Here is a 14,807-nt window from a genome sequence, read left to right as displayed (position 1 = left end):
TTTCAGAAAAATATTTAGTATTTTCAACTTCTCACCGAACTCAATTAGGAAACTAGTCGATATGAAAGTCAATACTTACTCGGAAGTAAAAGGTAAAAAAAATAGTGTTCGAAAAACACGATTTTCTGTCCTTCTCAAGTGAAAATTCTAGAAACTGGCTTGCTCTTCCAACTCTTCCAACTGGTCCTGTTTATGCTTTCCAACCATTAGACTGGAAATTACATATGGAAAAACAGAAGCCAGCATTGGGAAAAGAGGAGTTGATTTTATCTATCCTGATTAAGCTCAACTTCCAGGTACCATATGAAATCTTCTGGAACAAATTCTCTTTTATCTTCTCCACGTCTAATTAGTAAAGTTGAAATCAAGGCCAGTTTCTCCACCACCAGTTGTGTAATGACATAGGTAGGAGATGAGCAAGGCCTCTTTCCTGACTCTCAGATAGCTGCCAAGTCCCATGCACCTGCGTAGTCCCTTTCACATTTTCCCCTGCTCTCCTCTTCTGCCGTGCTCAGCTAGATCCTTGTTACTTCTGGCCTGAACAAAGTTCCTAATTGGTCTAATTGGTTATCCTGACTGTGAATTTCAGAGTCTTCCCACATCACACACACGCACACGCACACACACCTCTTAGCCATATTGACACTGAGCTCTCTGAAATGCAAATGCTCATATCCACATATTCACCTCTAGCCATCCTGTATCTACCAATGTCTTGCTTCCTTAACTGTCAAAAGTCACAGATTTTAGTCATGACAGTTCCTTTAGGAAGAGACCAACTCCATTCTCCCAGGGCTCTAGTGATGCAGAACTACTTGAAATTGCTGGAATCTAGTCCTTCAGCCTGTAAACCTGTTTCTACACTTCCTTGCCCCAGAGCAGCTTCTGGCTTTAAAAAGGTGCCCCATTGCTCTGGGCAGAGAATTTTGAGAAAGAAGCACCTCTGTGAATACAGCCTGGCAGTGCTCGAGGCTTAAGCTGATGGATGCCTTCCAGCAGAGTAAAGTGGTCTGTTTCCTCCTGCAGACATAGCCCCCTATCAGGGCTCAGTGAGCTGAGCAAGGGTTGTTTTCACTGCCTCTCTTCTTGGCAGAGTGCCTCTGGGCAGTGCACAGATTACACAACTACCTGGGGCAGACTGGCTGCATGTGACAGCATTTAGCTATCCATCCTGAGTCTTCAAAGCCCAGAGCAGTAATCACAGCCCCCAGGAAGCTTCCTCTGATGTTCTCTGACACCCGCACCTGGGCTGTGTAATCACTCTTTTTGTTTCCTTGCACATTGTACTTGATCCTCACACAGCAATCCTCACGCAGCATTTATAACAACTGATTACAATTCTTGTCTTTCTCCTTGCCTGCACAAAGATCCTTAGGGTGGGGACTGTGTCTACCCCCATTTCTTAGAAAGGTACCTGGGAGGGACACCTGGATGGCTCAGTCAGTTAAGCGTCTGCCTTCGGCTCCAGTCACAATCCCAGAGTCCTTCAACAGAATCCTGCATTGGGCTCCCCACTCAGCAGAGAACCTGTTTCTCCCTCTACATCTGCTGCTCCCCCTGCTTGTGCTGTCTCTCTCTCTCTCTGACAAATAAGTAAAATCTTTTAAAAAATAAAATAAAATAAAATGATTTTTTTTTAAAAAAGAAGAAGAAGAAAAAGAAAGGTGCCTGGGAGGTATTTGTCACTTTTCAATCATAAAATGAAAAGCTATTATTCAAGTTCGTTTAGGGAGCACTTTAACAATACTTCAGTTGTAGTTTCAAATAATTGGGTTTCCTCAAATTAATAAAATCCAACACATTTTAGGCAAAATAAGGATGATGATGGTGAAAGATTACACTAAACGATGATATTTGCTATAATTCTGGAAAGGAGATCTAATCTAGTTATCAAATATCGGACATTATAACTAAAAACAGCATACTGTAATGTAGAGACCAGGCAGCCTGACACTCATGTGTTAAGGGTTGGAGGTAGAGCGAACCCAGGGCTTGATCAGATGAGACTCCCTGGTGGCTCAGGTTTGGGCTGTCGTCAACATTTCCCTTTGATATAAATGAGTTTACTTTAATATCAAGAGACTAATAAAACCACGCTAATTTGGTGTTACAGACGATGAAGATGAAGTCCTGAGACATTAATTTGTTTATGTTCTCACAGTCTATGTGTGGAGGCGGGTCTTGAACCCTCAGCCTTGAACATCTTGCTGCTAGCGGTTACATTTAAAAAGCTCATAATTTGAGACTAGATACTAATGTGTAATACCCAGAGGTATTCTGGTGGCTGGACTCTCCTTCTATAACCCATCGGTCATGTTATAGGATGCATGGGCACTTCTGCATTTGTTACCAGTGACCTCTTTATTTCTTCCATCTCATACTCTCAACAGTAAATATTTGGAGCCATTTACCCACATTTGGACATATATTTGCTCGCATGATACATGCCTACATTACTAAAAGCTTTATATACTTAATATTAGTAAAGCTTAGTCTTTTTAGTTCTTCTGGAGAATGCTACGGTGAGCCATACAATAAAGCCACTCATCCTCGCAAAGGATTGTAAAACCCCAATCCCAAGGAGAGAGGCCAACGCCATCTAGTGGTCAGATGCAAGCACGCACACTCTCTGGCCTAACCGTGTACTGCTTAGGTTTCCCGTTATCTCATAGAACAGGTTTTGCCAAAACCCCAGTTCCTCATCCTGTACCCACTCATATTAGAGCCCAACTGCCTTATCTTTCTCTTGTTTCCCCTTTGTTAAACATGTCTTTCAGCGTCTGTATACCCACTGTCTTCTGTATCCTCTGGCATTACACTGCACACAAATAAGGCCAGAAAACAATATGATCCTGATTCCATTTAAACCCATGTATGCACATGGAAAAACCACCACCACCACCACAACACTGGAATGAAATAAAGAAATAGGAAACATTAGTTGCACTACCAGAAAGTGTGTATGTATTTGTTTGCTGGCTTATTATCAGTCTTCATCATTGGACAAGAATCCTGTCTGTTATCCCTCAAATGCCTGAAACAAGGCCCAGCACACACAACAAACAGCAGTGATTTTGTGAAACCAATCAATGAATTGGTTATCTTGGGATGAGGGGATTCAGAATGGTTTTTATTTTCACTAAACACAATTATAATTTACAAATGCTCAACAATCAACATGCATGGTAACTAGAAAAAAAGACCAAGCTAACCAATAGGTTAGCTTGGCCTCAGAGCCATAAAGGTGCTCCTTCATAAAAACCACAAAGATGACAGAAAGTGATCTCGAGGAGCCACCCAATCAGTAACTTACTACCAACCTTCAGGACAATTGATATCATCTTTACATCCTGTCTACCACCTTAAAATGACCTGAGTGGGGGTGTGCTGGTACTGACAGTTTCCGGAACAGTCTACATTGTCAGTCTTCTTCCTCTTGCTCGTCTGTCTTGTGAGGATTAGGATGCTAAGACTGGCCCCCTAAGAACAGGCGTTTCAAATGCAGAAGTTCTAGGTGGCATGTAAAAAGTCAAGGAAATATCAGTACTCAGGAAAAAAAAATCACAGGATCATAATAGCAGGGTAAAATTAAGTAAAGAAATGAAATCCTGCCATTTGCAACAACGTGGATGGAACTAGAAGGTATTATGCTGAGCGAAGTAAGTCAACCAGAGAAAGACAATTATCATATGATCTCTCTGGTATGAAGAACTTGAGAGGCAGGGTGGGGGGTTGTGAGGGGAAAATGAAGCAAGGTGGGATCCGGAGGGAGACAAACCACAAGAGACTCTTAATCTCAGGAAACAAACAGGGTTGTTGGGGGGGGTGGGAGGGGTAGGGAGAGGACACTGGATTATGGACCCTGGGGAGGGTATGTGCTATGGTGAGTGCTGTGAATTTTGTAAGCCTGACAATTCACAGACCGGTACCCCGGCGCAAAAAATACATCATATGTTAATATAAATAATAAAAAAATTAAGGTAATCTATATTGAAAGACGGCTGTTAAAAGCATTACAAGACAAGTGAATAGATGCACAAACCTCACAGCTAGCCACTGCCGATCCACCAAAAGATGAACCTTGTCAATTCTAATATTTTTGGCAAAGTGGAGTCGTTTTGGCAAATCAGGAGTCAAATAGGGTTTGAAATGCTGATCAGGTTTCCGGCACTAAAAAATAGGTAAATTCTTTCTTCATATAAGTTATAAAATATGCAAGCTAATTCAACAATAACATCTTCTAAGACAATTAAGCACTTTTTAAAATTAAGAGGATTTAAATTTGGCTTATAAAATAAGGATATGAGGGGCGCCCGGGTGGCTCAGTGGGTTAGAGCCTCTGCCTTCGGCTCAGGTCATGATCTCAGAGTCCTGGGATCGAGCCCCGCATCAGGCTCTTGGCTCAGCAGGGAGCCTGCTTCCCTCTCTCTCCCTGCCTGCCTCTCTGCCTACTTGTGAACTCTGTCTGTCAAATAAATAAATAAAATCTTTAAAATATGATAAAATAAGGATATGAAACCTAGTATCATTGTGGTCACATTCCCCAATTATGTTGTTTTTATTGTTGCAAGTTGTTGATTTAAATTATGAGTTGGTGTTTGATGTTCTAAGTTTTTCACCATAAACTTCCCCTCCTTCTTTGACAGACACTAGCTATGTCGAGATTTCGAGTGGCAATTACAACTTTTGGATTTAAATTACATATGAAGACTACATAACACAGTAAATATCACTAAAAATTTTAAGACTCAGTTTAATTGCACCAAAATCCTTTTACAATGGATTCAATTTACCCTTGAAATAACCTACATTTGCTTACTTCTCAAATCAAGTCAAAAGTTTCTGATACCTGGCACAGGTTCTTTATCTTTAAAACTCATGGATCTCTTACAAACCAGAGGGAAATGTTCCCTTAATAATTAAATAATTAATAATTAATAACTACTGCAGTAACTTGGTGGCATATTTTAAAACTGTGTAAAAATGCAACTCGGGGCACCTGGGTGGCTCAGTGGGTTAAAGTCTCTGCCTTTGGCTTGGGTCATGATCCCAGGGTCCTGGGATTGAGCCCCACATGGGGCTCTCTGCTCAGCAGGGAGCCTGCTTCCTCCTCTCTCTCTTTGCCTGCCTCTCTGCCTACTTACGATTCTGTCAAATAAATAAATAAAATCTTAAAAAAAAACTGTATAAAAATGCAACTCATAGACATCTAAAAAAAAAGGTGAGGAGACGAGAACTAGAACTAAAAATGAACTTTTTCTCCCTCATGACCTTTTTGAGAAACAAGAGAAAAAAATACAGGTAAGAATATGGGGAAATTAAATTTTTTCTACTTCCTCATTTTTATTTAAGTCTCAATCATCTCACAAATACTTTAAGTTTGTACTCATTAGTATTTTGTGCTCAATTTATAGAAGAAAAAAAGACACCATGAAATTGAACAAAAAAAAATTAAAAAGGAAAATGGACAATAGAGCAAGAGAGTTATAGGATGAAAAGGGGAAGAGAAATTATTTATTGCACACATATTTTGGCCATTTTTTTTCTTGCCTATTTTAGTTTCTTTACCAGGCCTCCTCCTCTTCTTTTTTTTTTAAGATTTTATTGATTTATTTGAGAGAGAGAAAGAGAGCATGAGCAGGGGTCGGGAGAGGAAAAGCAGGATCCCCGCTGAGCAGGGAGCCTAATGCAAGGCTCGATCCCAGGACCCAAAGAACAAGATCTGAGCTGAAGGCAGAAGCTTAACTGACTGAGCCACCCAGGCACCCCCATTGTTACTTCCTTCAGAAGCCAATATTTTTGTAACATTCAGGCAAGTACTTGATGGCAGCTCTTGGGTACGCAGCTTCCTCAAAGATAACACAGGACTAGGCTGTACCCTCGAGGACCACAGGTCACGTGGCAGTCACACTCTCCTAGCTGGTATGTAGCCAGAGTAAATCCCAAGGAAATGGGAGGCATGTTGCCAACTTCTGAAGGAAGAATGGGGTTATACTTTGCATTTGAGAATTTAGGCTGAAGACCCTAAAGTTGGGAAAACTTAGGTCATTTTATCTAAGAACAAAGTTGATGTTGCTTTCTGTCATGCAGCCACAACACTGTTGAGCTAAAGAGCCACCCGTTCATGTTTGGTTATGTTTGTCCAATAAAAGCTCAATACGGGACCTGGGACCAGCATTACCAGAAATATATATTGCACTGTCAATGCAGTATTTCCTGGGAATAACAGATGACTTCATGAAATGGTGGTCCATTCCTTCAGGGTGCTGTGGCTCCAGGCCCAGCCTATTCTTACAGTGCCAGGTAATGGGTTTCCAAAGACTGTGGTAAATTCCCTGCACCATCAGAATTGTTAGAGATTTGCCCCTCCTCACCAACACAGCTTCAGCTATAGGGCTCGTGAGGTGATGAGGAAAGAGCAACACCATGTAGTTTTAGAGAGTCCACACACTGAAAATTCCCAAGTGCCCTCCCAATCAGCGTGGACACACAGCCTCTCCGCTTTTCACCAGCATGGGGTGAGATTGCCTACCCTGCGTACTCAAGATCAGCGTATCAGAAGGTGTAAGAGAAAAATGAGTGATTAAGACTAAAGAATTGCTGCTCTAGTGGTCATTTCAAAAATTTTTTTTTAGATTTTGTTCATTTATTGGACAGAGAGAGAGAGAGAGATAGAGAGAGAGCACAAGCCTGGGGAGTGGCAGACAGAGGGAGAGGGAGAAGGAGGCTCTCCGCTGAGCAGGGAACCCAGCACGGCTCTATCCCGGGACCCTGGGATCATGACCTGACCTGAGCGGAAGGCAGATGCTTAACCAACTGAGCCACCCAGGGGCCTCGCTAATGGTCTTTTCTACATCAGACGTGCCGTGGGTCCCAGGAGACAGTAACATTGCTCCCTCTGGGTTTTCCTCACTTTCAATCATTCACATTTCATCTTAACATTTTTTACTATAATTGCATGCCGCCTATACTTAAATAAACCTAGCCCCATCCCAAGCAATGATAGGGTCATGAATCTCAGGTAATAGATAATATACTTGGGAATATGCCTTAAATACAGAATTATTAAAACTATACTTAAGAATTCGTTAGGCTTCTCCAGGAGCAGCGAACATCACTTTGAAAAGCCCAGATGGCTTTGAGCTAGGTATCTGGAATTTGCCCTGCTCCTTTACTCACAACCCAGAATGTGGGAACCAATCAAAAGCAGTTGCAATTATACTTAGAGGGTGAAGGGATGATTTTTCTGACTCGTATGAAAAGAACGGTAAGAGTTCATGATTCACTATTTTCCAATATTAAGTCAATTAAAACATGTGACAGGCAGTGCAGCCTGAGGCTCCCTGGCATGTCTCTTTTGCAGGGGACATCAGCCTGCTCAGTGAAAACCAGGAGCCCCCCAGACTAATCTCCTGGAGGGGTGACAACTGCAAATGGAAACACCTAAGATAAAAGCAACCGATATGCATGTAAAATAATGTCAATGGAGGGTTTCATAAATAAATGACAAGGGGCTTGGGCTCAGAAGTATAGAATAGATTTCTTCCAACTCAGATTTTAAGGACATTCTATTACCTTACATATATGTATTAGGACACTGTATACTTACACTGAGGTTCCTAACAATTTCTTCAGAATTAACTGTTTCAAAAGAAAAAAAAAAGAATCACATAACAAATGTGAACAACTCAGATGAATTTGACATATACATTTATTAATGACTATGAGCTGGTAAAATTGAGTAAAAAACTATTTTAAGCAAAGAATTATTCTAGAATTTAAGAATATATTTTAACCTACAAATAGTATACATCTTAAACTAACAATTAAGTAAACTATATTAAATTTTATTAATATTACTATTTTAATTTAATTAATTGATGTTTTAATTAATATAACTAGGATCATTAATGTAAGTAGACTGTATTTCATTATATATTATTTATTATAAATATCTACTTATATGGCTATAAGTAGAACATATTTTAACCTAACAATTAAGTAGAATATATTAATATTTTTATTATTAACATTTTGTTTTCATTAATACTTTATCAATATTAACACAATTAAATAGAATATGTTTTAATTTGAGAATATTAAATATTACCATAGACTTTACAGGCTGACTATATTTAAACAAGGAAGGGGATTTCTCCTTTGCTTCTGGATGGTCTTCCCAAGAAGTCAGAAGAGGGGCCTGGAAATCTCTACATCCTCAGAACCATAAGGTATGGTTATTCACTTTCGATTTTACCTTTTTTTTCACATGGCATCAGCATCTTCATACTTACAACTGTAAAAGTCATGAGGTATATTACGAGCTCTGATACGAGGGGCAGGCCCTTGGTACATGTAGAAGTTTATTTGAGGAAAATAATTAGTCATATATTCCATTTTGTCACAGTAAGTCTGATCCATTCCTGAATTTAAAAAAAAGTATGTATACCACTGAGTATAGATAGATAGATAGATAGTAACAGATGGTAACAATCTGTTGTCTTTGACCATTTCAAATCAGAGATATTCTATGTTACAGATCTCAAACCAAGTTTCACTGAGCACCTATACAACTGACCCTATGATTTTACTCTAAATGGCAGACTTTGAAAACCCTGGCAGTGGAGGAGAAGGGTCACATTTATAAGAGAAGAATAAACAAGAATTATGAACAGATCATTTGTTCAACATAAATCAACTAACTTCAAAGAAGAAAATCCTCTGGAGAAATTTAGTTATATTTTAAGTACATTATTTAAATTTATATAAGCAGCATGCACTTTAAATTTATTTTGTTTTTTAAATTTCTTTTAACAAAATGGACATTAAAATGGTTCACTTTCATTTTAAAAACAGTAGGACAATGTGTTAAGAAAACATTTTAGAAATTTTTAAAATATATTACTCTGTTTCTCGTTACCTTGATGTCATAAAATATGAACAAAAGTTCTGTACACATAAAATCCTTTTCCTCCTCTCCTCCATGCCTCATTTCTTCGGAGTCTTTGGAGCTAAGCTTGACTAACCTAAGGAAAATCACCCCATTTCTGCTTTATGTACCTCCAAATACACCTTATCTAGTAAAGTACTTGACATTGAATAGGCACTCAAAAAATATTTGATTGAACAATAACCCAGCCATATCCCTTACTTTTTACAGAAAAGTTAAGTATATGGATGGATTTTCAGAATGAATGTTAGAATAAACTATAAATTTTAGTTTTAGTCCTCTATTCCTCACAGCCTACCACAAAACTTGTTCCTCGCTCATTCAAGACGTTTTAAGACTGGAAGTAAACTCTAAAACATCACTATCCTTTTCGCATGTTCCTTGAAATGATAAGACATAATCAATGATAAAATATGATTTAAAAATAAAAGTATAAAAGAAAAAGAAAAGAAAGTGTACCATGGTCGGCCAAAAGGATTATATTGACACAGTTGTGTAAGTTCCGCTGTTTTAAGCCTTCCATCAACATACCAAAAGCTTTATCTACCAACTGTAAGGCTTGAATTACCTGAGGGGAGAAAAATTAGAGTTAAGATTTTCTTCATGTGGGCTCCTGGGTGGCTCAGTGGGTTAAGCCGCTGCCTTCAGCTCAGGTCGTGATCTCAGGGTCGTGGGATCGAGTCCCACATCTGGCTCTCTGCTCAGCAGGGAGCCTGCTTCCCTCCCTCTCTCTACCTGCCTCTCTGTCTGCTTGTGATCTCTCTCTGTCAAATAAATAAATAAAATCTTTAAAAAAAAAAAAAAGATTTTCTTCATGAATTAAACATTAATTAATGAAATCACTATCTAAGGGAATAAAAATTGAATAGATGTCCTCTGAAATTTCTGGATTTTGAAGTAGGACATCAGAGTCTAGCATCCATGCTACCACATGGATTCCCTAAATTTCTATAAGCAAATTAAAAAAAAAAAATTAAACTATGTTTCAACAAAGGAAAATAGACTATTGGCCAATAAATATCTAAGAGAAACATTCAACCTCTGCAACATTACTCAGCTGCAAAGGCTTTCATGATCATGCCCAGTGTTGGGGAGGGGTTGTCCATGGACACCTCTGTAGAAGTCTTCATGGGTGCTGGGGGAATCACGTGACAATGCCTAACCAGAGAGTTAAAAAGACGCATACCCTATAACCTAACAGCTAACTTCTGGGCATTTGTCCTCACAAACACTGAGAGTACAAATGGAGATTTATACCTAAGCAGGGAGCCCTTTGTGGAGCTTCATCCTAGAACCCTGAGATCATGACCTGAGCCTAAGGCAGATACTTACCTGACTGAGCCATTCAAACACCCCTCATTTTTAAATATATTTAACATTTCTCAGCAAACATCTTTGCACAGAAAACGAAAAGGAAATATATCAAGATAGTATTAATAGTGGTTATCTCTGAACAGTGAACTGGAGTTCATGTCTATTTTATTGGTTACGTTCTTTTGTGTTTTTAAAATTTTTCTCCACTTCATCACCCTAGTGCATTGGACTGACAAGGTTTAAGTGAATACATTTTAACTGACATAATTATTTTTTCAGTGACTAGGAAAATGTAATAGCAAGGGATTGGGAAAAAATGTGTAATCTCTTATAGTACTATTATAAAATGATAGCTTTTTTTCTCTTTTTTGAGAAAGACTTTTACAAGCCAATTACTGTCAAGAGCTTTAGTATATTACCTCATGAAATTGTCATGGTAATACGGTAATATGGTATGGTAATATGGTAATATGCATGGATGGTGTTATTTCCACCATCTGGAATTTCCAGGAGGAAAGACCAGGAAACTTGAGGTTTAAAGAAGTTAAGTAACATGTTCATGGTCCCACAGTTAATACGGGACTTGAATTCAAACCGGTTCAATCTACCGCTAAATGCATCAACTCTTGAGTTGCTTTCCTGACTCCCGTTCTTTTCTTTTCTCTTCTTTTCTTTAAGATTTTATTTATTTACTTGGTGGGTAGAGAGGCAGAGGGAGAGGAGGGACAAGTAGACTCCCTGCTGAGCTGGGAGCTAGCTAGGAGGCTGGATCCCAGGACCCCAGGATCATGACCCGAGCCAAAGGCAAATGCCTATCCCACTGAGCCATCCAGATGCCCATCCTGATTCCCATTCTTAAGGTGACCATGCACTCTGGTTTGTGATCATGAGTCACAATTCCCACCTGTTATGGCATAATTATGCCCCCTTTTGTGGTCATTCTACTCACTCTTCCCAGCTGTACTAACAGCCCCCGTCCTCTGTCCTCTCCCAGCCTCCTGGCATCTGCTGCCATTGGACTTTCCACAGATTGAAATCATCTGTGCATGCGTCTGCCTCCCCAGGAAAGTGTGAGCTCACGCAGGGAAGAGACTCTGCGACCTAACTCATCACATGTTTCCCAAGCACAGAGTCTTTCATAAAGTATCCACTCAACAGATGGCACATTTTACTAAATGTTTAGTGTCTAGATGTTAGTCCCCTACTCTAGCCCAGACAAAGGAGAGAAACAAGAAATCTCTGTGACAGGCAGTAAGTGAACAGTTTTTTGGATGGTAAGGTAATAAATAGGAACAGAAATGTTTGAAGCTTCGGGAAAACCAAGTTCAGATTAGAAAACCTTGCTTCTTCCCCACAGAATCGTGATCATTCACTTTCGGAGTGGGTACTGTGGAAACAGCAGAATCAGTTCCGACACAATGAGCTAAATGGTTAGACTCTGAATAAACAACTGTTTTTTGGATCTAGAAGTTCCTTATTATAAAATGAAATTCAAGGTTGCAGAGGAGAATGCTAGTAGGAAGCTCTATGCAGCCTTAACACCATTGGCTTTTCAATAGGTAAAACATCCTTCCTGTGTATTCTGCCTCCACGTGCTTCCCCCAAAAGTGGAGGCCCTTAGTGCTCTAGAATCATTCTGTCCTGTTCATGAGCATTATCAACAATTTAAGTTGATTTGTACTTAATTCTAGGTTTCTTTTCCAAATTGAATTTTTCTTTTCAACTTTTCATTCCGTCTAAGATGTAATACTTTGTTTTTCAATAATGAATTAACAGCTGAAACTTGTTCAAGTATTAGACCATTATTTAAAGCTACCCAGGACCAGTCAGGACATTCTGCACCTAATTCAACTTCCGTACTAGAGAATCCTTGGAACAAATTTGGTATCAAGAAGTTGCTGGTCTCACCAGACTTTAAATGTTTCTCTTACCATCTTCTACAACCTCATTTCATAAAGCCCTCTTCACTTATACCAGGCCACCATCAGCTTCCCTTTTAAACACTGTTTAAGCTATCACATTTTTAAGGTTTCTTAAAATAAAAACTCCTTATACATTAACTCATTATTTCTTTTATTTGCCCCTTCCACATGGTTTCTGGGTAATGCCTCATTTTCTTCACCCCTAAGAATGTCTTACACAACATTAGGTCCACCAGAAACTGTTCAAAGTAGACTTTAAAGGGATAGGGGAGCAAGAGCAAGACGGTTTTGATGAGCGAAACATCTAGAACTTACTAAGCTTTCAACAACGTGAGTGAGCAAACTAAAACAGACTTTTTGATTTCAAGTTATGTCATAACTCTGAATTAAAGTATGTGATTAAAAATACCAGTAACAATAATAAAGCCATGAAGGCATCCAGTTTCTCCATCCACTTTGCCTCTTCTTTTAACTTTTAAACGAGGTGTGGTCTTCATCATTCTTTTGTTTTCACTCTTCACTTTCTCCCTAGGAGCTCTTTACTTCCATGCACCATCTACATGCTGCCAAGCTGCTCAATCTTCATCTCCTCTGAGCTTTAATCCATGTTCAGTTGCCTTCTGGGCATCTTCTTTTGGACATCACAAGCAGCTTAAGCACACCATGATCTTCTCCTCCAGAATTAACCCCCTTCAGTCACCTCACTGGTGTAAATGGAAACACCTATAGCAGCTCATGATAGAAATCTGACAATTGTCCTTGATCCACCACCCCAACACCCAACTCCTAGAAAGCCATGCCAAATCTATTCCCAAATCCACCTCAAATGATCTCCTACCTTCCGTGATGGTTGCCTCTACCCTAACCCTAGACACAATGATCTCTTTCCGGGGAAGTTGTAAAAGCTAACTTGTCTCCCCTCACCTTCTCCGTTCCCTCTAACCCATTCCTCTCATACAGTAAAACTGATCTTTAAATACACACACATCTGATTATGTCACTTGCCTCGGTGTTTCCATTACACATTCCATGGCCAACAGGGATGTGCATGATTTGGTGCCCTGCCTCCTTCTCTAGATTTCCCCTTAGCCCTTGCCTCTGGGCTACTGCACTCTAGACATTGGTGAGAGATAATCCCCACACAGGGATTCCAACAGTGCCTGGCACAGAGGCGCACACAGGAAGAGTTAACTGCTATGGTTATTAACTATTATATCATGTAGTCCATTCATCTAACCATTGGTCAATTTGCCTGTCTGTTCATTTGTTCATTCTGTGCATTCCTCGACTGTAATCAGCGACTCCCTCAACCAAGTCATTTGTGAACTTTTCTCTTTTTTATTATTCAGAGAACTTTCTAAGCAGCCCCAGTCCCCACTCCACCATAGACTAGGTTAGGACCTCCTCAACAATCTGTCAGGGTACCCTGATCTTTTCCTTTGCAGTACCTTTCAAAATTATACTTAAAATTTATTTGGGGACCAAACTAGAGCATTGACTAGAAGAAAAAGATATGGTACTTAATATTAAGTCAGGAGCAGGGGTCAGGCAAATGCAGATTATAGTGTCCCCTCTCAAATAATTATATCAAATATGGTTAAGAATTAAAATAGAGGGGCACCTGGGCGGTTGAGAGTTTAACTATTGAGTTTGGCTCTGCTCATGATCTCAGGGTCGTGAGATCAAGCCCTGTGTCAGGTTCCAAGCTCACTGGGGGATCTGCTTGAGATTCTCTCTGTCCCTCTTACTCTCCCCCTCCCTTCCCCAGCTCACATGCACTTGCTTGCTTTCTTAGTCTCTCAAAAAAAAAAAAAAAAAAGAATTAAAATAGAAAAGAAGTGCTGAATATACTTCAGATAGGTACTATGCCACTCACCCTTAAAATAGCATGATTATATGTTAAATTCTGGGATATAGGGGCTCAGTGGGTTAAGCCTCTGCCTTTGGCTCAGGTCATGATCCCAGGGTCCTGAGATCGAGCCCCGCATCAGGCTCTCTGCTCAGTGGGGAGGAGAGCCTACTTCCCCCTCTCTCTCTGCCTGCCTCTCTGCCTACTTGTGATCTCTCTCTCTAATAAATAAATAAAAATCTTAAAAAATTTCTGAGATATAGTCAAAAGCAGTGTTGGAATGCAAAGGATGAAAAGGTTTAAAGTGGTAGGACTTGAGCGGAACCTTGTATAAGGAATCATTTTGGTTTAATGGGAAAAAGTAAGAAGGACACTTCTGATGAACCACAAAGTCAGGGTGCCAGAATAAACATGCTTGTATTCCAACGGAGGACAATTGTTACATTAAGCTTCTGTGAAGCAGGAAAATGCCATACTCATGGAGGCCTCCACAGCTTTACATTATGTCCAGGACAACAGGGTCTTCAGTGGACTTTGGAGGACAGATGACTCTATTTTTTTTAAGTAATACTTAAGGCTTACATTCCTATAGTAAAAATGTAGCATAATGGTTTAGATAATTTAGATGTTTAAAAACTAGTATTTAAACATCGACTTCAGGGCTCCTGGGTGGCTCAGTTGGTTAAGCAACTGCCTTCAGCTAAGGTCATGACCCTGGAGTCCCAGGATTGAGTCCTGCATTGAGTCCCACATCAAACTCCCTGCAGGGAGT

General features: G+C 39.7%; 1 protein-coding gene across 2 annotated transcripts in view; it reads right to left on the bottom strand.

Moving 5' to 3' along the window:
* The window catches only part of LOC111147510 (ectonucleotide pyrophosphatase/phosphodiesterase 3), a 75,550-nt gene that overhangs the window by 25,525 nt on the left and 35,218 nt on the right, over nucleotides 1-14,807 (bottom strand). For both annotated transcript variants that reach the window (XM_022503533.1, XM_022503534.1), the window contains exons 12-15: nucleotides 9,410-9,518; nucleotides 8,295-8,423; nucleotides 7,610-7,641; nucleotides 4,043-4,170 (exon numbers count right to left, since the gene is read on the bottom strand). In XM_022503533.1, the coding sequence (XP_022359241.1) occupies nucleotides 4,043-4,170; nucleotides 7,610-7,641; nucleotides 8,295-8,423; nucleotides 9,410-9,518 (398 nt within the window). The remainder of the gene's footprint in view (nucleotides 1-4,042; nucleotides 4,171-7,609; nucleotides 7,642-8,294; nucleotides 8,424-9,409; nucleotides 9,519-14,807) is intronic.

This window comes from Enhydra lutris, unplaced genomic scaffold, assembly GCF_002288905.1.
Source record: "Enhydra lutris kenyoni isolate GAN:26980312 unplaced genomic scaffold, ASM228890v2 scaffoldscaffold17, whole genome shotgun sequence".
NCBI lineage: Eukaryota > Metazoa > Chordata > Mammalia > Carnivora > Mustelidae > Enhydra > Enhydra lutris.
This window is presented reverse-complemented; position numbering and strand designations above follow the sequence as displayed.